The sequence below is a fragment of the Coregonus clupeaformis genome, chromosome 10 (genome assembly GCF_020615455.1).
Source record: "Coregonus clupeaformis isolate EN_2021a chromosome 10, ASM2061545v1, whole genome shotgun sequence".
In the NCBI taxonomy this organism is placed as follows: domain Eukaryota; kingdom Metazoa; phylum Chordata; class Actinopteri; order Salmoniformes; family Salmonidae; genus Coregonus; species Coregonus clupeaformis.
The window spans coordinates 30,077,819-30,101,246 of record NC_059201.1 but is presented as its reverse complement, the minus strand read 5'-3'; the positions used below and the strand labels follow the sequence as shown (position 1 = coordinate 30,101,246).

Below are 23,428 nucleotides of genomic sequence, written 5' to 3'. Positions count from 1 at the left end.
GAGATGGAGGAACGCAGGGATGTTTCAAGCAGTGTAATGGACCCAGAGTGTGTGACCAACTGCTGTTCTGCGCTGAGTGCAGGAGAGCACATTTGCCTGGGTGATTGTTCACTGAGGAGCCACTCTGAGAGAGTTAAGACCAAATAGATGGAGTCTCAGCACTGGGAGTGCATTTAGCAGGAAGGTTCATCCAGAGATGAATATGGTGATCGCTGGAAAGTAGCTTCAGACACCAGTGAGTGCTCTGGCTGGTTACACATTCTGCAGTTTTACATCCACAAACACACACCCGGCATGGATATCGTCAACATGTTTTGCTTCCTTAGGGACTTTATTTACGCCAGAGATATAAAATAGATTTCTTCTCCCACAAGTCTGTACTTCTCTAATATTCCCTCAGCATGGGAAGTTGTGAAGAAACAGTGCAGTTGAGCAGTTAAAATGTTCTGACTGCCCATGCATTGAGGTGTGAATGCGGTCAGATTTGGAGGTAATTTTCTGGTGGCTGGTTTTTATTGGTCCCTCTCGGGCTTGCCAGGGTTGTGTATGGTGGTTGGTGGAGCTGCAGTGTGGTCTGGTAACAGCCCTGGGAGTGCCAGCAGTGCCATTAGAGCCAGCTCTGTGTGACCACAATGCTTTGTGTCCCCTTTATCACTTTGTGACTGCCACATCCCTCTCTTTCTCACCTCTCCTCCTGCCCTTCCCCACTCACTCGCTCACTTACTACTGCCTCCCCAAATCCCTCTTGTACTCTACTTTCCTGGCTCCCTCTAAATGCCTGGTATTATCTTACCCTCCTTTTCTTGTCTTTCCCCTTCTTTTTCTTTTGCCAACCCCTTTTAGTGTCCTTTGCTGCCTGCCCTCTGTCTTCTCTCTCCCTTTCCATCACTGGCAATTTCTTGCCATGCAAACTTTCTGCATCTGTGCTTGTGTCCATCTCACTGTCATTCTGCCTCCTGCCTGCCCTCTGTCCTCTCCTCCTCCTCTCTCTCTCTCTCTCTCTCTCTCTCTCTCTCTCTCTCTCTCTCTCTCTCTCTCTCTCTCTCTCTCTCTCTCTCTCTCTCTCTCTCTCTCTCTCTCTCTCTCTCTCTCTCTCTCTCTCTCTCTCTCTCTCTCTCTCTCTCTCTCTCTCTCTCTCTCTCTCTCTCTCTCTCTCTCTCTGTCCTTCTGTAATTGGAAGGCAGGTGTTGACCTCCAGCTCAGTAATGTTTAGGAAGTTGATGGAGCCCAACAGTGATCTCAACTCCCCCACTCTCTCTCCCATGTGACCAAATGGCCAACATGCCTTCCCTGCCACCAGTGAAATTGCCAGCCCCAGCGGTTTAGGCGGTAAAGCAATTAGGATTTGGAATTAGTTTTCAAATTAAAGAGGAATTAAACGGGCTCAGAGGTTAACCCTTTCCGGCATGGCCACACTCTTAGACAAAGAACAGTCTTTAAGCTTATTAAGGAATCCCTCTTATTGAAATTAAAGATGTCAGAGTTTACATACGATTCTCAACATCACTTCTTTTTTCTTCGGACTGACTGAAAGGTTGTTCAAATGTTGATGTTCTCCTCTCTGGAATAAGGGTAATTGTTTTTCTTCTCACTCCCTTCCTTGGTTCTCTCTCTCTGTGTTTTTTTCTCTTCTTGGGAAAAGTGACAAATCCTGCTTTGAAACTTAATGAAGTTTGAAATAGAATTCTCAGCCACAATTATCCCATCGATGCTGGCTGTCACGGGAATGATGGTGCTATCTCTGCCCAATTATGAGAGCCAACAGAACAAACACCTGTAGCTGTGAGGACCCATCATGTGTCTCTACTCCTTCCAGTCTAAAATTCAACATATTTTTACACTACCAGATTCCATCTAATACTGTCCCTGTGCCTAGTTCTGCAGCTGATCTACAGCAAAGGTGACCTTGGATTAGCTCCAATGGTTCCTCTCCTTCTCTTTCTTTTATCTCTCTATCCCTCTTTGCTTCTCTCTTTCTCTCTTCCTGCACTTCTCTCTGTCTCTGTCTATGCATCTCTATATCTCTCTGTATATGCTTATCTGTCTCTTCTCCTCTTCAACTCTCCCCCTGTCTCTCCTCTTTGTTTCTACCTCCTTATACAGTATAACAACCCTAGTGTGTGTGTGTGCTCCTGCGTCTCTCTGCCTCTGCCTCTCTATCCCCCTAAGCTGACAGGGGCCTAGCTCTCCTCCTGGTGCAGCAGCAGCTTCAGCAGCAGTAGCAGCCTTTAAATGGCCGCCTGATGGAGAGTGACATTTTCCCTGAGCTGGGGAGAGGAACGAGGTGATCTCTCCCTTTTCCTGCACAGAGTGCTCCTAATTGCCTGGTCACATTTGTGAGCCTGGCTGACAAGCTCTTACAAATCAATAATTCTGCTCGGGGAGATTGGGACAAAGCCCTTTCACCCCCCATCCCCTCCACCTCTATACACACGTACACACACACACACACACACACACACACACACACACACACACACCACCACCCCCACCTTCAGCCTTAAATGGCTGTGTTTTTTTACCCATGATTCCAAGACAAATAGCGAGAGCACATCGGAGCATTAAGGGCAGCCGTGCCGCTGAAGTCTGAAGTAATGGATGGCGGAAATGGCAGAAGAGCCAGTGCTGCTCATTACTAAATGGACTCTATAGGAGGGAACTTCAACTTGCCTGCCAGCCAACCTGCTATATACAGGGATGGGACGGGTTGGGGGCTTTTTCAGAGTTCATATTGTCTACTTTCCCCCAGGAGCCCCCGATCTGAAAGGTTCCCTTCACTGAGGACATAGATACAGGGAATGGGCTTGAAATAAAGTTTGGTTTGAAGTGTGTGAGTGTTGTGTATTGTATTTTCAGTGTGTGTTTGTAAGGCAGCCATATATATGTTTTTTAAAATAAATTCTTCAGGATACATTCTGTAATGTTGTATTTAAAAAAATATATACAGTACCAGTCAAAAGTTGGGACACACCTACTTATTCAAGGGTTTATCTTTAGTTTTACTAACATTGTAGAATAATAGTGAAGACATCAAAACTATGAAATAACACATATGGAATCATGTAGTAAACAAAAAAGTGTTAAACAAATCAAAATATATTTTATATTTGAGATTCTTCAAATAGCCACCCTTTGCCTTGATGACAGCTTTGCACACTCTTGGCATTCTCTCAACCAGCTTCACCTGGAATGCTTTTCCAACAGTCTTGAAGGAGTTCCCACATATGCTGAGCACTTGTTGGCTGCTTTTCCTTCACTCTACAGTCCGACTCATCCCAAACCATCTCAACTGGGTTGAGGTCAGGGGATTGTGGAGGCCAGGTCATCTGATGCAGCACTCCATCACTCTCCTTCTTTGTAAAATAGCCCTTACACAGCCTGGAGGTGTGTTGGGTCATTGTCCTGTTGAAAAACAAATGATAGTCCCACTAATCCCAAACCAGATGGGATGGCGTATCGCTGCAGAATGCTGTGGTAACCATGTTGGTTAAGTGTGCCTTGAATTCTAAATAAATCACAGACAGTGTCACCAGCAAAGCACCCCCACACCATAACACCTCATAAGAACAGTCCCAAAAGAAATGGTCAAGAGTCTCTGGGTCACAACCACAAAATACACATTTGTTATCAATAGTTATTTTTGAATCTGTGTACAATAAAGGTCTTTACAGGATAGATTCTATGAATGAGTTTGTATGATACTTCTTTCACCTTATTAGATATACAATATTTGCCAGACAACAACGAGACTTTGTTCCAGTTCACTTGTCCTAGGGCTGCATTCCAGTATATTCTAGCAGAGGGAATAGTAACATCTTGACATAGTTTTCTTATATAAACTCAGCAAAAAAAGAAACGTCCTCTCACTGTCAACTGCGTTTATTTTCAGCAAACTTAACATGTGTAAATATTTGTATGAACATAACAAGATTCAACAACTGAGACATAAACTGAACAAGTTCCACAGACACGTGACTAACAGAAATTGAATAATGTGTCCCTGAACAAAGGGGGGGTCAAAATCAAAAGTAACAGTCAGTATCTGGTGTGGCCAGCTGCATTAAGTACTGCAGTGCATCTCCTCCTCATGGACTGCACCAGATTTGCCTGTTCTTGCTGTGAGATGTTACCTCACTCTTCCACCAAGGCACCTGCAAGTTCCCGGACATTTCTGGGGTGAATGGCCCTAGCCCTCACCCTCCGATCCAACAGGTCCCAGACGTGCTCAATTGGATTGAGATCCGGGCTCTTCGCTGGCCATGGCAGAACACTCCTGTCTTGCAGGAAATCACGCACAGAACGAGCAGTATGGCTGGTGGCATTGTCATGCTGGAGGGTCATGTCAGGATGAGCCTGCAGGAAGGGTACCACATGAGGGAGGAGGATGTCTTCCCTGTAACGCACAGCGTTGAGATTGCCTGCAATGACAACAAGCTCAGTCCGATGATGCTGTGACACTCCGCCCCAGACCATGACGGACCCTCCACCTCCAAATTGATCCCGCTCCAGAGTACAGGCCTCGGTGTAACGCTCATTCCTTCGACGATAAACGCGAATCCGACCATCACCCCTGGTGAGACAAAATCGCAACTCGTCAATGAAGAGCACTTTTTGCCAGTCCTGTCTGGTCCAGCGACGGTGGGTTTGTGCCCATAGGCGACGTTGTTGCCGGTTCTGTCTGGTGAGGACCAGCCTTACAACAGGCCTACAAGTCCTCAGTCCAGCCTCTCTCAGCCTATTGTGGACAGTCTGAGCACTGATGGAGGGATTGTGCGTTCCTGATGTAACTCGGGCAGTGGTTGTTGCCATCCTGTACCTGTCCCGCAGGTGTGATGTACGGATGTACCGATCTTGTGCAGGTGTTGTTACACGTGGTCTGCCACTGCGAGGATGATCAGCTGTCCGTCCTGTCTCCCTGTAGCGCTGTCTTAGCCGTCTCACAGTACGGACATTGAAATGTATTGCCCTGGCCACATCTGCAGTCCTCATGCCTCCTTGCAGCATGCCTAAGGCACGTTCACACAGATGAGCAGGGACCCTGGGCATATTTCTTTTTGTGTTTTTCAGAGTCAGTAGAAAGGCTTCTTTTAGAGTCCTAAGTTTTCATTACTGTGACCTTAATTGCCTACCGTCTGTAAGCTGTTAGTGTCTTAACGACCGTTACACAGGTGCATGTTCATTAATTGTTTATGGTTCATTGAACAAGCATGGGAAACAGTGTTTAAACCCTTTACAATGAAGATCTGTGAAGTTATTTGGATTTTTACTCATTATCTTTAAAAGACAGGGTCCAGAAAAAAGAGACATTTATTTTTCTGCTGAGTTTACATGATTCCATATGTGTTATTTCATAGTTTTGATGTCTTCACTATTATTCTACAATGTAGAAAATAGTTAAAATGAAGAAAAACCCTTGAATGAGTAGGTGTGTCTAAACTTTTGACTGGTACTGTATGTAAAATGTATATCTTAATGTATGTTAAAAGCATTTGGAAATTTATTTATGTATTTCAAAATCCATTATAGAATACATATATACATTAAACAATGTATTTTAGAATATATTTATTGATGTATTTGGTCAATGTATTTTAAAGTGTATTTGGAAATGTCTTGTGAAATATATTACATTTGATTGTATTTGTAAGAAATATATGTTTACTTTAAAATGAATGTGTCACGCCCTGACTCAAGGGACGTTTATTTGTTGAGTCAGGATGTGTATATTCCGTGTTGTGTTTGTTCATTGTTAGATCTAGAATGTGTAGATCTATGTTGGCCTGTGTGGTTCCCAATCAGAGGCAGCTGTAGATCGTTGTCTCTGATTGGGGTCCATACTTAGGCAGCCTTTTGGCACCTGTTAGTTGTGGGATCTTGTTCCGTGTAAGGTATGTTGGTTGTATGCTACCTTGGACTTCACGTTTCGTTTCATTTTGTCGTTGTCGTGTTTATTCTATATAAATAAACATGTACACATATCACGCTGCGCCTTGGTCCGTCACGTCCGTAAACGATCATGACAGAAGATCCCACCAAGCCTGGATCAAGCAGCGTGACGAGGAAAGAGGATGGACTTGGGAGGAGATGAGCGAGAGTCTGGCAAGAGGGATGGAGGCCATGATCACGGGGGAGAGACAAGCCCCAAAAAAATTTAGGGGGGGGCTCACGCCGTGGACGACGAGGCAGCAGGAGGCTGGTTAGGCAGCAGAAGGAGCGGGGGTTTATGAAGGAACCCAGTCCCGCTCCTCGCACCAATCAAGTGGTGCGTGTCGCCAGTCCGGTCCGGCCCGTTCCTGATTCCCGCACTAAGCCAGTGGTGGGTGTTCCCAGTATGGTTCGGCCCGTTCCTGCTCCTCGCATCAAGCCAGTGGTGCGCATCGCCAGCCCGGTCCGGCCTGTTCCTGTCTCTCGCACCAAGTCAGTGGTGCGCGTCGCCAGCCCGGCCCGGCCTGTTCCTGCCCCGTGCACCAAGCCAGTGGTGCGCGTCTCCAGCCTGGTCCGACCTGTTCCTGTCCCTCGCACCAAGCCAGTGGTGCGCGTCACCAGCCCGACCCGGCCTGTTCCTGCTCCCCGCACCAGGCCAGTGGTGCGCGTCGCATGTCCGGTACGGCCCGTTCCTGCTCCCCGCACCAAGCCAGTGGTGCGGCGTCGTCAACCCAGTCCGGCCCGTTCCTGCTCCCGCACCAGGCCAGTGGTGCGCGCCGCCAGTCGGTACGGCCCGTTCCTGCTCCCCGCACCAAGCCAGTGGTGCGCGTCGTCAGCCCAGTCCGGCCCGTTCCTGCTCCCCGCACCAAGTCAGTGGTGCGTGTGTCCAGTCCGGCACGGCCCGTGCCTGTTCCACCAGTGCCTGGTCCGGCACCGGTCAGCTGCTCCACTCCGGAGCAATCCGCTCCACCGGGGTCCAGTCTAGCTCCGGTCAGCGGCTCCACTCCGGAGCCAGTGCAGTCTGCTCCACCGGTGCCTGATCCAGTTCCGGTCAGCGGCTCCACCCCGGAGCCAGAGCAGTTCGATCCACCGTCGTCGGGTCCAGCTCCAGTCAGCGGTTCCAGTCCAGACCCAGACGTCAGCCCCTCTCCAGGTTCGGGGTCTCCCACACCAGGGTCCAGACAGGGCTTGGTACTTCGTGGGAGGAAGGAGAGGGGAAGCAGCGCGCCGAGGTCCAGACCAGACCAGGGGCGCAACGGGGAGGTGGAGAGTAAGTGGTGGTCACACCCGGAGCCGGATCCGCCGCCGAGGCGGAATGCCCACCCGGCCCCTACCCTGTTATGTTTAAGTGGCGCGATCGGAGTCCGCACCTTTGGGGGGGGGGGGGTACTGTCACTCCCTGACTCAAGGGACGTTTATTTGTTGAGTCAGGGTGTGTATATTCCGTGTTGTGTTTGTTCATTGTTAGATCTAGAATATGTAGATCTATGTTGGCCTGTGTGGTTCCCAATCAGAGGCAGCTGTAGATCGTTGTCTCTGATTGGGGGCAATACTTAGGCAGCCTTTTGGCACCTGTTAGTTGTGGGATCTTGTTCCGTGTAAGGTATGTTGGTTGTATGCTACCTTGGACTTCACGTTTCGTTTCATTTTGTTGTTGTGGTGTTTATTCTATATAAATAAACATGTACACATATCACGCTGCGCCTTGGTCCGTCTCGTTCATGAACGATCGTGACAGAATGGCAAATGTAAAACATTGGCCAAATCATATTGTAATGACATGGTGACTGTCTTAACAATTGACCTCTTTAGTATCACATGCAGTTACAGGGCATTCGGAAAGTATTTTTTAACTCATCAATTTACACACAATACCCCATAATGACAAAGCAAAAACTGTTTTTTAGACATTTTTGCAGAAATACCTTATCTACATAAGTATTCAGCCCCTTTGCTATGAGACTCGAAATTGAGCTCAGGTGCATCCTGTTTCCATTGATCGTCCTTGAGATGTTTCTACAACGTGATTGGAGTCCACCTGTGGTAAATTCAATTGATTAGACATTAATTGGAAAGGCACACACCTGTCTATATAAGGTCCCACAGTTGACAGTGCATGTCAGAGCAAAAACCAAACCATGAGGTCGAAGGAATTGTCTGTAGAGCTCCGAGACAGGATTGTGTCGAGGCACATATCTGGGGAAGGGTACCAAAACATGTCTGCAGCATTTAAGGTCACCAAGAACACAGTGGCCTCCATCATTCTTAAATGGAATAAGTTTTGAACCACCAACACTCTTCCTAGAGCTGGCCGCCCGGCCAAATTGAGCAATTGGGGGAGAAGGGCCTTGGTCAGGGAGGTGACCAAGAACCCGATGGTCACGCTGACAAAGCTCCAGAGTTCCTCTGTGAAGATTAGAGAACCTTCCAGAAGGACAACCATCTCTACAGCACTCCACCAATCAGGTCTTTATGATAGAGTGGCCAGATGGAAGCCACTCCTCAGTAAAATGCACATGACAGCCCTTCTTGGAGTTTGCCAAAAGGCACCTAAAGGACTCTCAGACCATGACAAACAAGATTCTCTGGTCTGATGAAACCAAGATTGAATTCTTTGGCCGGAATGCTAAGCGTCACGTCTGCAGGAAACCTGGCACCATCCCTACGGTGAAGCATGGTGGTGGAAGCATCATGCTGTGGGGATGTTTTTCAGCGGCAGGGACTGGGAAACTAGTCAGGATCGAAGGAAAGATGAAAGGAGCAAAGTACAGAGAGATTCTTGATGAAATCCTGCTCCAGAGCGCTCAGGACCTCAGACTGGGGCGAAGGTTCACCTTCCAACAGGACAACGACCCTAAGCACACAGCCAAGACAACGCAGGAGTGACTTCGGGACAAGTCTCTGAATGTCCTTGAGTGGCCCAGCCAGAGCCCGGACTTGAACCTGATCGAACATCTCTGGAGAGACCTGAAAATAGCTGTGCAGTGATGCTCCCCAGCCAACCTGACAGAGCTTGAGAGGATCTGCAGAGAAGAATGGGAGAAACTCCCCAAATACAGGTGTGCCAAGCTTGTAGTGTTATATCCAAGAAGACTCAAGGCTGTAATCGCTGCTAAAGGGGCTTTAACAAAGTTCTGAGTAAAGGGTCTGAATACTTATGTAAATGTTATTTCAGTTTTCTATATTTTAATTGATTTGCAAAAATTTCTAAAAACCTGTTTTTGCTTCGTCACTATGGGGTATTGTGTGTAGATTAATCCATTTTAGAATAAGGCTGTAACATAGCAAAATGTGGAAAAAGTGAAAGGGTCTGAATACTTTCCGAATGCACTGTATGTCATATTCATGATCTCCAGTACCACCCACCAACATCACAATATGTGAATATGGTGCTTTACTATGTTTTGTAGTAAAAAAAGATAAAGATAAGTGTTTCCAATGACATCATAGTGTGATTTTGACCAGTTGTGAGTAGGCATTGCCTACTAATTGCCTATGAATTGTCTACTAATTGGTTGATAATGTCATTGGAAACACTTATCTTTCTCTATCTTTTTTATTACAAAAGATAGAAACAACTGTTTTCACATATTATCCCATTTTCACATATTATAACAAATATGAAGTTGAAAAATGTATTTCTTAACCTCTTGAGATGGGAAACGTGTTTTTTTTTTTATTAAATGTGCTCTTTATGACAGAATGTTAAAGTATCTCCATTGATCAATACGTAAAGAGTAATTTAAGAATCCTCTGAAGGGCCAAACTATGTCATATGCCGAATTAGGAACCACTTTGGTCACCCTGTAGACTAGATGTCATAGCCTTTCATTTCTGGAATTGTCAGGCATTACAGTGCCTTGCAAAAGTATTCATCCCCCTTGGCATTTTTCCTATTTTGTTGCATTACAACCTGTAATTTAAATGGATTTTTATTTGGATTTAATGTAATGGACATACACAAAATAGTCCAAATTGGTGAAGTGAAATGAAAAAAATAACTTGTTTCAAGAAATTATAAAAAATAAATAATGGAAAAGTGGTGCGTGCATATGTATTCACCCCCTTTGCTATGAAGCCCCTAAATAAGATCTGGTGCAACCAATTACCTTCAGAAGTCATATAATTAGTTAAATAAAGTCCACCTGTGTGCAATCTAAGTGTCATATGATCTCAGTATATATACACCTGTTCTGAAAGGCCCCAGAGTCTGCAACACCTCTAAAAAAGGGGCACAACCAAGCAAGCTGCACCATGAAGACCAAGGAGGTCTCCAAACAGGTCAGGGACAAAGTTGTGGAGAAGTACAGATCAGGGTTGGGTTATAAAAAAATATCCGAAACTTTGAACATCCCACGGAGCACCATTAAATCCATTATAAAAAAAATGGAAAGAATATGGCACCACAAAAAAACCTGCCAAGAGAGGGCCGCCCACCAAAAACTCACGGCCCAGGCAAGGAGGGCATTAATCAGAGAGGCAACAAAGAGACCAAAGATAACCCTAAAGGAGCTGCAAAGCTCCACAGTGGAGATTGGAGTATCTGTCCATACGACCACTTGAAGTCGTACACTCCACAGAGCTGGGCTTTACGGAAGAGTGGCCAGAAAAAAGCCAGTGCTTAAAGAAAAAAATAAGCAAACACGTTTGGTGTTCGCCAAAAGGCATGTGGGAGACTCCCCAAACATATGGAAGAAGGTACTCTGGTCAGATGAGACTAAAATTGAGCTTTGTGGCGATCAAGGAAAACGCTATGTCTGGCGCAAACCCAACACCTCTCATCACCCCGAGAACACCATCCCCACAGTGAAGCATGGTGGTGGCAGCTTTATGCTGTAGGGATGTTTTTAATCGGCAGGGACTGGGAAACTGGTCAGAATTGAAGGAATGATTGATGGCGCTAAATACAGGGAAATTCTTGAGGGATACCTGTTTCAGTCTTCCAGAGATTTGAAACTGGGACGGAGGTTCACCTTCCAGCAGGACAATGACCCTAAGCATACTGCTAAAGCAACACTCGAGTGGTTTAAGGGGAAACATTTAAATGTCTTGGAATGGCCTAGTCAAAGCCCAAACCTCAATCCAACTGAGAATCTGTGGTATGACTTAAAGATTGCTGTACACCAGCGGAACCAATCCAACTTGAAGAAGCTGGAGCAGTTTTGCCTTGAAAAATAGGCAAAAATCCCAGTGGCTAGATGTGCCAAGCTTATAGAGACATACCCCAAGAGACTTGCAGCGGTAATTGCTGCAAAAGGTGGCTCTACAAAGTATTGACTTTGGGGGGGTGAATAGTTATGCACGCTCAAGTTTTCAGTTTTTTTGTCTTATTTCTTGTTTGTTTCACACATTTTTTTATTTTGCATCTTCAAAGTGGTAAGCATGTTGTGTAAATCAAATAATACAAACCCCCACCCCCCAAAATCCATTTGAATTCACAGTTGTAAGGCAACAAAATAGGAAAAATGCCAAGGGGGGTGAATACTTTCGCAAGCCACTGTATGTGCATTTGAGAAAATATGCAAATGTTTTTACATGCATCTCTGGAATACATTTTAAGGCATTACATGCATTTTAGCAAAGATGCAAATGTATGTAGATGTATCTGAAATACATTTTACGTGAAGTTAAATATATTGAAATGTATATTTTTTTCGTATGGGTGAATGAGGATGGGGCACATATGTTAAATCTCTTGGTGTTTGTATGACTGATCCTGGCTCTGTCTTTGCCAGGAGGAGGTGTTTCCTTCACTGTGTGATTCACAGTGTTTTCCTCTAACTGTTGCTGGCTGTGTCTCTTCTCTGTTGGCAGGCACGTTGGTGATGCAAGTGACAGCCAACGACTCAGATGACGACACCACAGCCAATGGGATGGTGCGCTACCGGATCCTGTCCCAGACCCCCCACATGCCCATCCCCAACATGTTCACCATCAACAGTGAGACGGGAGATATCTTCACCATGGCTGCTGGCCTGGACAGGGAGGTCAGTAGCACAACAAGGTCACACTGTCTGTCAGGGGAGCAGGGGGGAGGAAAGGGCATTGACTTCCTTTTGGATCAGTTTCATGTCCGCCTGTTACTGCACATCCACAGTGTATGTTGTGGGTGTTAGCTATAGTCTGACAGTGGATGGTATTCTCATTCCTATAGGTCACCACCCCTGCACCCCAGTCAGTCACCTCCTATAGGTCACCACCCCTGTACCCCAGTCAGTCAACTCCTATAGGTCACCACCCCTGTACCCCAGTCTGTCACCTCCTATAGGTCACCACCCCTGTACACCAGTCAGTCACCTTCTGCCCTTAATAACTAACTCAGGATTCCCTCCCTCCCTCGACTAAACCTTAACCATTATGAGCAAAATAGTCACAGGGTTGGGGTCAATTCCTATCTATATTCCAGTCTGTTCAGGAACTGAATTATATTATTAATGTTTAGAGACTGTTCATGTCCGATTAGGTTGACAGAAGTTTAAATGGAATTGACCCCAACCCTGCAAACAGCACCATTAATGACTATAAAATACCAACATGTTCTGGCCCTCCTGGAGGGGGTCATGGGAATGGATTTCACCTGATTTATCCTCTACCTTACCCCTGCAGATGTGTGCCTATCCCACTCCTTCTTAGATCGCTAATGAGGGAGATCACGGAGGGTCAACTCTGTTTATCCCATAATGCATCAGCAGGCTGCCGGCAGAGTCGTTTATGAGAAGCTGTTCTCACTCTGCATCTGTCTCTCAGAGTCCCTCACATTATCTCAGACTCACACTTCTAACACTCTGTGGCCTGACATTCAGGGCAAAATACGACTGCCAATCCTACTCCTAAATGTTCCAAAGACACAAATGTATAACATACTGTATCATTATGATATTATTTGATACTCATCCCTTAGTCTGATGATTTTATCACAGCCATAAAAGCACAAGTGCTGCGTCTAAACCTTTGAGCTGTGGCACCACGAGTCTGTCTCATAACGTTTATATTCAGAGATTTCCCAATAGTCCCATTAGGTAATAACTCCAGCCTGACCATCCTTTAGAAAGCAGACCGATTTGACTTATATTGAAAACAAAAGACTGGTATGGCTGCCAGGTTTAGTTGCTTAATATCTGATTTGTGGTGAATATTCAGGAAAATAAACAAACCCAATTACATGCAAGTTCCTCATGTACAGTTGAAGTCGGAAGTTTACATACACCTTAGCCAAATACATTTAAACTCAGTTTTTCACAATTCCTGACATTTAATCCTAATAAAGATTCCCTGTCTTAGGTCAGTTAGGATCACCTCTTTATTTTAATTAAGTGAAATGTCAGAATAATAGTAGAGAGAATGATTTATTTCAGCTTTTATTTCTGTCATTACATTCCCAGTGGGTCAGAAGTTTACATACACTCAATTAGTATTTGGTAGCATTCCTTTAAATTGTTTAACTTGGGTCAAACGTTTCGGGTAGCCTTCCACAAGCTTCCCCATTGCTCCTGACAGCTGGTGTAATTGAGTCAGGTTTGTAGGCCTCCTTGCTTGCACACACTTTTTCAGTTCTGCCCACACATTTTCTATAGGATTGAGGTCAGGGCTTTGTGATGGCCACTCCAATACCTTGACTTTGTTGTCCTTAAGCCATTTTGGCACAACTTTGGAAGTATGCTTGGGGTCATTGTCCATTTGGAAGACCCATTTGCGACCAAGCTTTAACTTCCTGACTGATGTCTTGAGATGTTGCTTCAATATATCCACATAATTTTCCTTCCTCATGATGCCATCTATTTTGTGAAGTGCACCAGTCCCTCCTGCACCAAAGCACCCCCACAGCATGATGCTGCCACCCCCATGCTTCACGGTTGAGATGGTGTTGGACCACTGCGCCATGTCTCCTGAGTGGCGCAGTGGTCTAAGGCACTGCATCGCAGCGCTAACTGTGCCACTAGAGATCCTGGTTCGAATCCAGGCTCTGTCGCAGCCGGCCGCGACCGGGAGACTCATGGGTGGCGCACAATTGGCCCAGCGTCGTCCAGGGTAGGGGAGGGAATGGCCAGCAGGGATGTAGCTCAGTTGATAGAGCATGGCGTTTGCAACGCCAGGGTTGTGGGTTCGATTCCCATGGGGGGCCAGTATAAAAAAAAAAAATATATATATAAAAAAAATATTTAAAAAAATATTGTATTCACTAACTGTAAGTCGCTCTGGATAAGAGCGTCTGCTAAATGACTAAAATGTAAATGTACATGTAAATGTGTTCTTCGGCTTGCAAGCCACCCCCTTTTTCCTCCAAACATAACGATGGTCATTATGGCCAAACAGCTCTATTTTTGTTTCATCAGACCAGAGGACATTTCTCCAAAAAGTAAGATCTTTGTCCCCATGTGCAGTTGCAAACCATAGTCTGGCTTTTTTATGGTGGTTTTGGAGCAGTGGCTTCTTCCTTGCTGAGCGGCCTTTCAGGTTATGTCGATATAGGACTTGTTTTACTGTGGATATAGATGCTTTTGTACCTGTTTCCTCCAGCATCTTCACAAGGTCCTTTGCTGTTGTTCTGGGATTGATTTGCACTTTTCGCACCAAAGTACGTTCATCTCTAGGAGACAGAACGCGTCTCCTTCCTGAGCGGTATGACGGCTGTGTGGTCCCATGGTGTTTATACTTGCGTACTATTGTTTGTACAGATGAACGTGGTACCTTCAGGCATTTGGAAATTGCTCCCAAGGATGAACCAGACTTGTGGAGGTCTACAATCTTTTTCCTGAGGTCTTGGCTGATTTCTTTTGATTTTCCCATGATGTCAAGCAAAGAGGCACTGAATTTGAAGGTAGGCCTTGAAATACATCCACAGGTACACCTTCAATTGGCTCAAATGATGTCAATTAGCCTATCAGAAGCTTCTAAAGCCATGACATCATTTTCTGGAATTTTCCAAGATGTTTAAAGGCACAGTCAATTTAGTGTATGTAAACTTTTGACCCACTGGAATAGTGATACAGTGATTTATAAGTGAAATAATCTGTCTGTAAACAATTGTTGGAAAATGTACTTGTGTCATGCACAAAGTAGATGTCCTAACCGACTTGCCAAAACTATAGTTTGTTAACAAGAAATTAGTGGAGTGATTGAAAAACGAGTTTTAATGACTCCAACCTAAGTGAATGTAAACTGTACGTATTCTTTTCAGAAATGGCACATGCAGATATTTAGTGTGACATTTATGCAACGGTTATAAATGAGGCCCCTGGTCCTGAGTGCAGCTGATTGTAACTGTGAGGTAGAGTACAATGTGAGGTAGCCTGCTGGGTCTCAGAGCTGCTGAGTGTGAGACAGTCGTGCTGTCCTCAGGTGGCCTTGACCCCTGTGTGCCACAGCTGGGCTGGGCTGTCTCAGTGCTCTCTGGCCCTGGCTGGAGTGGCAGGGCTGTTGCTTTTCATTCCCCCCAGGCTACTGCAGCCTCTCTGGGACCTGGCTGAAGTGGCAGGGCTTTTGCTTTTCATTCCCCCAGGCTACTGCAGCCTCTCTGGGGCCCGGTTGGAGTGGCAGGGCTGTTGCTTTTCATTCCCCCAGGCTACTGCAGCCTCTCTGGGGCCTGGCTGGGTGCTATGCTGATCTGTGTGGCTGACTCGTGCCGGCTCCAGGTTGGAGCGTGTCAGCTCTGCTCTGCCTGATAGGGCATTGATCGGACACTGTGGTGGAGTGCCTACACACTGTCCCCAGGGGACCAGGCATGGCTCTGGGCATCTACAGGGGCTTAGGGTTTCTATATCCAGGCGACTGAGTATCACTCTCTCAATATGGGGAAATGGTTCAGCACTAGGGGCTCCTTCTGGAGAAAAGTTAGCCATACTCTGTTTGGCATATCTGGGGGAAAATGTGTATATGGATGTTTTTGTGTGACTGTTTCATGTGTCATGTGTGGATCATATTGGTCTGGGTGTGTATTTGTATTGTATGTCCATGTGCAGGAGCTCTGTGAATGGGAGGGAGGGAGTCTCTCTGGGTTAAATGTGAGTCAGTGGCTGTTTGATGGAGATTGTTAGTGACAGGGTAGTGACTGTGATCAGTACCAGACTGACAAACCACAGAACAAATACGGAAGGTGCTGGTTCAGTGCTCATTCACGCTCGCTTTCTCTTCCTCTTCCTGTTCAGTCTGCCACTGTCTAACACACACAGCTCAAACACACACAGCTCAGATTCAGTTCATTCTCCATTAATGTTTTGCTAGTAAAAATGTTACCTTTCATTTTTCTTGTCAATGTCAGTAACGTCCCCATTTGGGCCAGCCATCTTTTCAACAGAGATTTGAGAACAAACTCAGTTTCTCTCAAACTCCGAACAGGGACCATTGGACAACCATTTTAGTTTTCATTTTACCTTTTTGGTGGAATGGTGGCCATTGAGTTCTGATAGCCTTTTGCTCTTTCTGCGGACTCTCTGGGAAAAAAAAACGGCCTCATTCAGTACCTGTAAAAAGGATCTAATTTTACCTCCAGCGGTGTTCTGTTCTTATGGCCCTAGATGCCTTTCAACCCTTCCCATTAAAATCCAAGGGCTTAGGCCCGTGGGAAAAGCACTGCTGTTGTTCTGCTTGGTGGAAGAAGAAGGCTTATTTCCTTTCTGAGGTGGACTCTCTAATCTAACAGACTTCTGTTCAGCAGATCTATAGGACTCATTAGAGACCCCTTTACTGGCTTGTTAGGGCAGCCAAACTGACGGGAGGGAGAGGATGTGGGTATGGGTGTACCTTGTGCGTGTGTTTGCATACATGTGTGCTTGGATAAACTTCTATCAACTCAGGTGAGGAACAAAGTGCTGCAGGACAGCATGTCCCATTTTCCCTACTGTGTGAGAGTGCCATCTGCTGTTAGGCTTATCTCACCTTTCCCTGCGTGATCAAACACCATGCACGTCTGCTGCTCAGAGTCAGGTTACCCACTGGACAGCAGCTATCTAGGACTACTGTTACCCTGATGTGGCTGAATCAGAGTGAGACAGTCTGGAGAGAGCGTAAAGGGTCTATTACTGCAGTGCACTATGAGAAGAGATGGTATTGATATTTCATTATGACTGTAATAAAGAGCAGCCCGTATTGAGTTTTCATTCATAGAGCTGGTCTAGTTCAGGTTAACATGTGGAGCGAGTCCTAATGACTCTGCAGAACTTTAAATGAGTCTGGGCTAGTTTAAATGCTTCAAAAAGCCTCTCTGGAGCCTCAACTGACTTGGCTATTAAACACACTGCTCCCTGAGCAGAGAGAGAGACAGAGAGAGAGAGATAATTGATTTTTCCCCAGCGTTTTACTGACCTCCATTAGGGTTCACTAGATGGCCCCATGGGTTCCACCATCAATGCTTCTGGGATTCAGGTCCTGACCCCAGAGCTGTTATAGGCCGTGCTCTCAAGGTCAACAGTGCAGAACTGGCCCAGTTATAGCAGATAGCAGGGTTGCTGAATGGTGGAAGGCTTGAAAAGAGAGGCCTTTTCAGCTGGACGCAGCAGGCTAGGCTGGTCTTCCCTCTCCTCTCCTCTTCACACTGACTGACCTGTCCTTGACGTCCAGTCTCCACACCAGCACAATAGGGGGTTTAGCCAAATGGATTAATGAGAGCAGAGAGGAGCGGTGTCTCTGAGAGGCTTACAGGGAGAGAACAGGGGAGACTGGAGAGGGAGAGGGGAGAATCTATCGCTGCACTGATATACACAGTGAACCTTCAGCACCATGGACAGCAGAAAAGTGTGAATGAGTTTTGTTTTTTAGTGTGTGCATCTGTGTGTGTGTGACAGAGAATGACAAAAAAGAGAGGAGAGAACAGTGTCTCAGTGTGCTGTGTCGTCTCCACTGTCTGACGTCATGATTGACTGTTCTTTCAATGGCGGTCGGTACTGTAGCACTGCCTCTAGCTATTCTCTCCATCTAACTGGGCTAAATAATGTCCATTCACTCTCTGTAATATTTGCAGCACAGTTGTTCTTCTTAAAGTGCCGGCACCTCCATTAGAATGAGTGATGATCAGAGCTGCTCAGAGAGTTGAAAGCAGGGCTTGTAGGCCGTAATGGATGAGCCTTTCACTCTCGCTCGTAGCTCCCTCACTTCCTAAGCCTTCACTCTCGTGTATGTGTGTCATGCTCAGAGCTGTTAATGCTGGCAGGGGTGCTGTGTCAGAGCTGCAAATGTGATACTCTCTTCTATGCTGCAATGGTGCAAAGTGTTTGTGTGAATCTATGCTTTTATTTGAGGCGAGGGGGTGTGACAGTGCAGTCACAGCCCCACATACTCTGAAAGATTATTCATTAATTCATTAATTAATTCACCCACTTAATCTAATGTGTCTTTCCAGAAAGTGTCCCAGTACATCATCATCGTCCAGGCCACAGACATGGAGGGGAACCTGAACTTTGGCCTGTCCAACACAGCCACCGCCCTCATCTCTGTGACCGACATCAACGACAACCCTCCCGAGCTGACCGCCAGGACGGTGAGTCTCCTGTCCACCCTAGGACTGACCGCTACTGTAGGGCCACACATCTGTCTTCATGACAGGATAACATCAGTTGATGGATATTCAACAGGGCAGTGCCCCAACTCTGCAGTAGATGCAATCCATGTGTCTGATGCTATATTAGAGAACAAGAGGTCATGGCTCTTTGACAGGACGTAAGAGAGCTGGACAGACAAGAGGGACAGAGACATGTGGAGAGATAAAAATAGGGAGAAGAAAGGGACCAAAGGGAAAGAGAGAAAGAGGGAGCTACTGAAGTAAAGGGAGAGTGGTTCGGAGCGACATGGAGGGACAGAAAGAGAGGGAGGAGAGAGAATGATCATAGGCATTCTATTTGGTGACGGTAGGAGCCCTCCCTCCTCTGGTGACCATGGTTTGTCTGCAGGCGTCTGGCCTCAGTCTGGAGGCAGCCTGTCTTCCGTATTGTGTGTGTCTGTCTGAGTGTGTGTGTGTGTGTGTGTGCGCGCGTGTGTGTGCGCGCATCTGTGCATGCATGTATGCGTGCATCAAAAGGGAGGAGTAGTCTGTCTCTCCCTTCGTTGGTTTCTCTTTCTCTCTCTTTCTCCATCTCTCTGCTCTTTCTGTCTGTATGTCCATCCATCTGCAGAGAGAGGAGTGTGCCAGGCAGGCAGCAGCGTAGTTCCAGCCGGATGCTCTGATAAGAGGACCCAGCTGTCAGAGACTAGCCCACTGAACAATGCCTCGCCTCGGACCACTCTGTCCTGTCTCTGTCACTCCCCTCTCACAGGGGAACACTCAAACCTCCACAGGCACATGCACGCACACACACACACATGCACTGCCTTGCCACACTCCTCTCCACTCTACACTGTCTCTACTCTCTCCACAGCTCAGCCTCTGTATGCTGTTGTAGGGCCACTGGTGTATCAGACATGGTGTTGGGTGGAAGGAGAGTGTTGAGTATCCTCACTGCCTCACAGTGTTTAGAACCGTGTGGCATTGCAAGAGCGATAACACATTATAATAGCAAACAAACCAGGATGACAAAGGAGGAGAAAGAAACAAGCTTTGGCAACATGGTTTAGAACACATGGTTTGGAACTCAAGTGTCAAACTGTGTGTTCCAACAGTAACAGATGGATGGGTCTCTGTTGTGGAGGGACAGTGGTTATGTTGGTGCAGACTGCAGAGGACAGGGGAGGGAGGAAGAGAAGATGAGTGGGTACAGGAGAGGACATGTTAGTCATAGAGACAGCTGTCTTACTGTCTTACTGCTGTGTATGACACACATAGCTTTACTCGTGGGCACACACATACACAGACAAAAACAAACACACTCTATTTTCCTAGAAGATTGCAGTATTATCCAGGTTCTCTGTTGCTTTGTTTGGCAATCCCTGTTCTTCTCTTCCCACACAGCAAACTCCACTTGGAGCAGTTACAGTGGGGAAAAAAAGTATTTAGTCAGCCACCAATTGTGCAAGTTCTCCCACTTAAAAAGATGAGAGAGGCCTGTAATTTTCATCATAGGTACATGTCAACTATGACAGACAAAATGAGAAAAAGAAATCCTGAAAATCACATTGTAGGATTTTTAATGAATTTATTTGCAAATTATGGTGGAAAATAAGTATTTGGTCAATAACAAAAGTTTCTCAATACTTTGTTATATACCCTTTGTTGGCAATGATACAGGTCAAACGTTTTCTGTAAGTCTTCACAAGGTTTTCACACACTGTTGCTGGTATTTTGGGCCATTCCTCCATGCAGATCTCCTCTAGAGCAGTGATGTTTTGGGGCTGTCGCAGGGCAACACGGACTTTCAACTCCCTCCAAAATTTTCTATGGGGTTGAGATCTGGAGACTGGCTAGGCCACTCCAGGACCTTGAAATGCTTCTTACGAAGCCACTCCTTCGTTGCCCGGGCGGTGTGTTTGGGATCATTGTCATGCTGAAAGACCCAGCCACGTTTCATCTTCAATGCCCTTGCTGATGGAAGGAGGTTTTCACTCAAAATCTCACGATACATGGCCCCATTCATTCTTTCCTTTACGGATCAGTCGTCCTGGTCCCTTTGCAGAAAAACAGCCCCCAAAGCATGATGTTTCCACCCTCATGCTTCACAGTAGGTATGGTGTTCTTTGGATGCAACTCAGCATTCTTTGTCCTCCAAACACGACGAGTTGAGTTTTTACCAAAACGTTCTATTTTGGTTTCATCTGACCATATGACATTCTCCCAATCCTCTTCTGGATCATCCAAATGCACTCTAGCAAACTTCAGACGGGCCTGGACATGTACTGGCTTAAGCAGGGGGACACGTCTGGCACTGCAGGATTTGAGTCCCTGGCGGCGTAGTGTGTTACTGATGGTAGGCTTTGTTACTTTGATCCCAGCTCTCTGCAGGTCATTCACTAGGTCCCCCCGTGTGGTTCTGGGATTTTTGCTCACCGTTCTTGTGATCATTTTGATCCCACGGGGTGAGATCTTGCGTGGAGCCCCAGATCGAGGGAGATTATCAGTGGTCTTGTATGTCTTCCATTTCCTAATAATTGCTCCCACAGTTGATTTCTTCAAACCAAGCTGCTTACCTATTGCAGATTCAGTCTTCCCAGCCTGGTGCAGGTCTACAATTTTGTTTCTGGTGTCCTTTGACAGCTCTTTGGTCTTGGCCATAATGGAGTTTGAAGTGTGACTGTTTGAGTTTGTGGACAGGTGTCTTTTATACTGATAACAAGTTCAAACAGGTGCCATTAATACAGGTAACGAGTGGAGGACAGAGGAGCCTCTTAAAGAAGAAGTTACAGGTCTGTGAGAGCCAGAAATCTTGCTTGTTTGTGGGTGACCAAATACTTATTTTCCACCATAATTTGCAAATAAATTCATAAAAAATCCTACAATGTGATTTTCTGGATTTTTTTTCCTCAATTTGTCTGTCATAGTTGACGTGTACCTATGATGAAAATTACAGGCCTCTCTCATCTTTTTAAGTGGGAGAACTTGCACAATTGGTGGCTGACTAAATACTTTTTTCCCCACTGTATTATTTGTGTATGACAGACACAGAAAATAATGTGCATCTCTCAATGGGAGATGGAGAGAAAACATAAACACACTAATTAAGTAAAATTGCTTGCGGGGGCGTAAACCAAGCAGATATATTGCTTCTAATTTGAAAAAAGCCAAATGTTTTTTTCATTTCAGAACATGGGCATGAATATGAGTGTGATGTTCGTCATTATGTGAAAAACAAAAAGACAAAGGTACTTGCCACAACTCATCAGGCTGCATTCAGCGACTGTATAATCTCTCTCTCCTAGTGTTATGGTGGTGTGATCTAATCAAGTGCATTACACTCAAACTAAACTCTATAATCCTGTCGACGTTTTCAATTCATATAATGGTGGGTGTTTGGAGCTGTGGTATGTAGGTTCATATGTTCAAATCTCAGCCAGATAGATTCCAGTATGCCTTGATTGCATGCTATTGCTGGTTTACCTGTAGAGCCTCTGTGTCTAATAGACTAGTTTTACTTAAGCGTATTACTGAAGGACAGTCATTGGCATGGTGTTGGCACAGGAGGCGTCATTGACTATTAGTGATAGTAAATGTGCAACTGCATGTGGCACTGGTGTGACATGAAAAAGGCAGAAATTAAGTGTGTTGGTGTTGCCAATGCCTAGGACTCCTTCACCATCACAATGGGGATATAATAACACCCTTAAAACAGATTTAACTGTGCACCAGAATTTCAAGAGTTGTTTTTAAGGGCATTTCTATTCACAATTCTTGCTAACATTATTGCCTTGTTCTTGCTGTTGTTATTTTCAACCAAGACTATGCTTCTATTGAGAACAGTAAAAGAGCCCATGGATTCATGTTGCGTTGCTGATTCTCTTGTGAGAAACTGGAAACATAATGCAGTACTACACTCTGAAACAGCAGGGTTCTCCTTTTCCAGGCTCAATTCTTATATTATTCAGTTATTCTCAATTCAGTCTCTAAAATGTTGTGGTTAAAAGCAGTTCAATGGGACACATTCCCACTAAGGGTTGGGGTCTATTCCATTTTGAACTAGATGGATTCCATTCCAATTCAACCTCTGCACTTTCTCTTGAACTTCAATATAAATTCCAACCATTGATTCTTGAGTTTACCAAAGTATTCTGATTTAACTGTGCACCATTATCCTCTGTCCTTTTTGAACCCATGTTGGGAGCTGCAGTTCCCTAACAAGCAACCAGTGGAGGTTCCCTTAAGTATCTGTTTGTCTCTCTGGCTGCTTATCAGACAGACCAACTGTTACTTTCAAGGGTGAGGACATCTTCCCAGAGCCCAGTATCCAGTTAAACAGTTGCATAAGGTTTTTAAAACCACATCTCATTCTGCCTCTCCCCCTCTCTCTCCCAATGTTGTCAGACAAGCTTGGAAAGTTGTTTTCCTGTCTGTGTTGAAGCTGGGGATGAAAATGAAATAGAGGAACCCACACACCACAGATAATGTGCATATTACATTTATTCTGTGCTTATCGGCATGGCGATGCTGCGGGGGACATGGGGCGAGGAGGAGGGCGAGGGGGGATTGGGGTGCAGCCCCAGCGCCATGATGAAGTCATTAGACTGAACAGCAGCTGGCAGACACACACCATAAACCAGTTAACGCATCACAAGAGGAAACAAGGATTACTGTCTGACAATGAGAGCTGTGTGTGTGTGTGTGTGTGTATGTGTTGTGCATTTGTGTTTCTTGATTATTAAAGAGACTGCTGCAGAATGTAACTTTGCGACTTGATTGGACTAGATTCATGTACAGTAGGTTTTTGTGTATGCTGTTTCTGCTGAGTTTCCTCTATCATTTAGTGAGACTGAATGGTTTTAGATTGGAATATAATGAAGATCATTACTCAAAGATGGTCCATGCAATCTATTTAATTACATTACTTATTTAATTGCTTAATTGGTAAATGTGCAGAATTAAATGTAAATGTGTAAACCCTTCATTGAACAAATTCATTGGTTTAAATAAAGATTTCCACACATAGACATT

General features: G+C 45.5%; 1 protein-coding gene across 2 annotated transcripts in view; it reads left to right on the top strand.

Annotated features, from left to right (window-relative positions):
- The window catches only part of cdh4 (cadherin 4, type 1, R-cadherin (retinal)), a 369,197-nt gene that overhangs the window by 334,355 nt on the left and 11,414 nt on the right, over positions 1-23,428 (top strand). For both annotated transcript variants that reach the window (XM_041887710.2, XM_041887708.2), the window contains exons 8-9: positions 11,740-11,912; positions 18,260-18,397. In XM_041887710.2, coding sequence (XP_041743644.2) covers positions 11,740-11,912; positions 18,260-18,397 — 311 coding nt within the window. The remainder of the gene's footprint in view (positions 1-11,739; positions 11,913-18,259; positions 18,398-23,428) is intronic.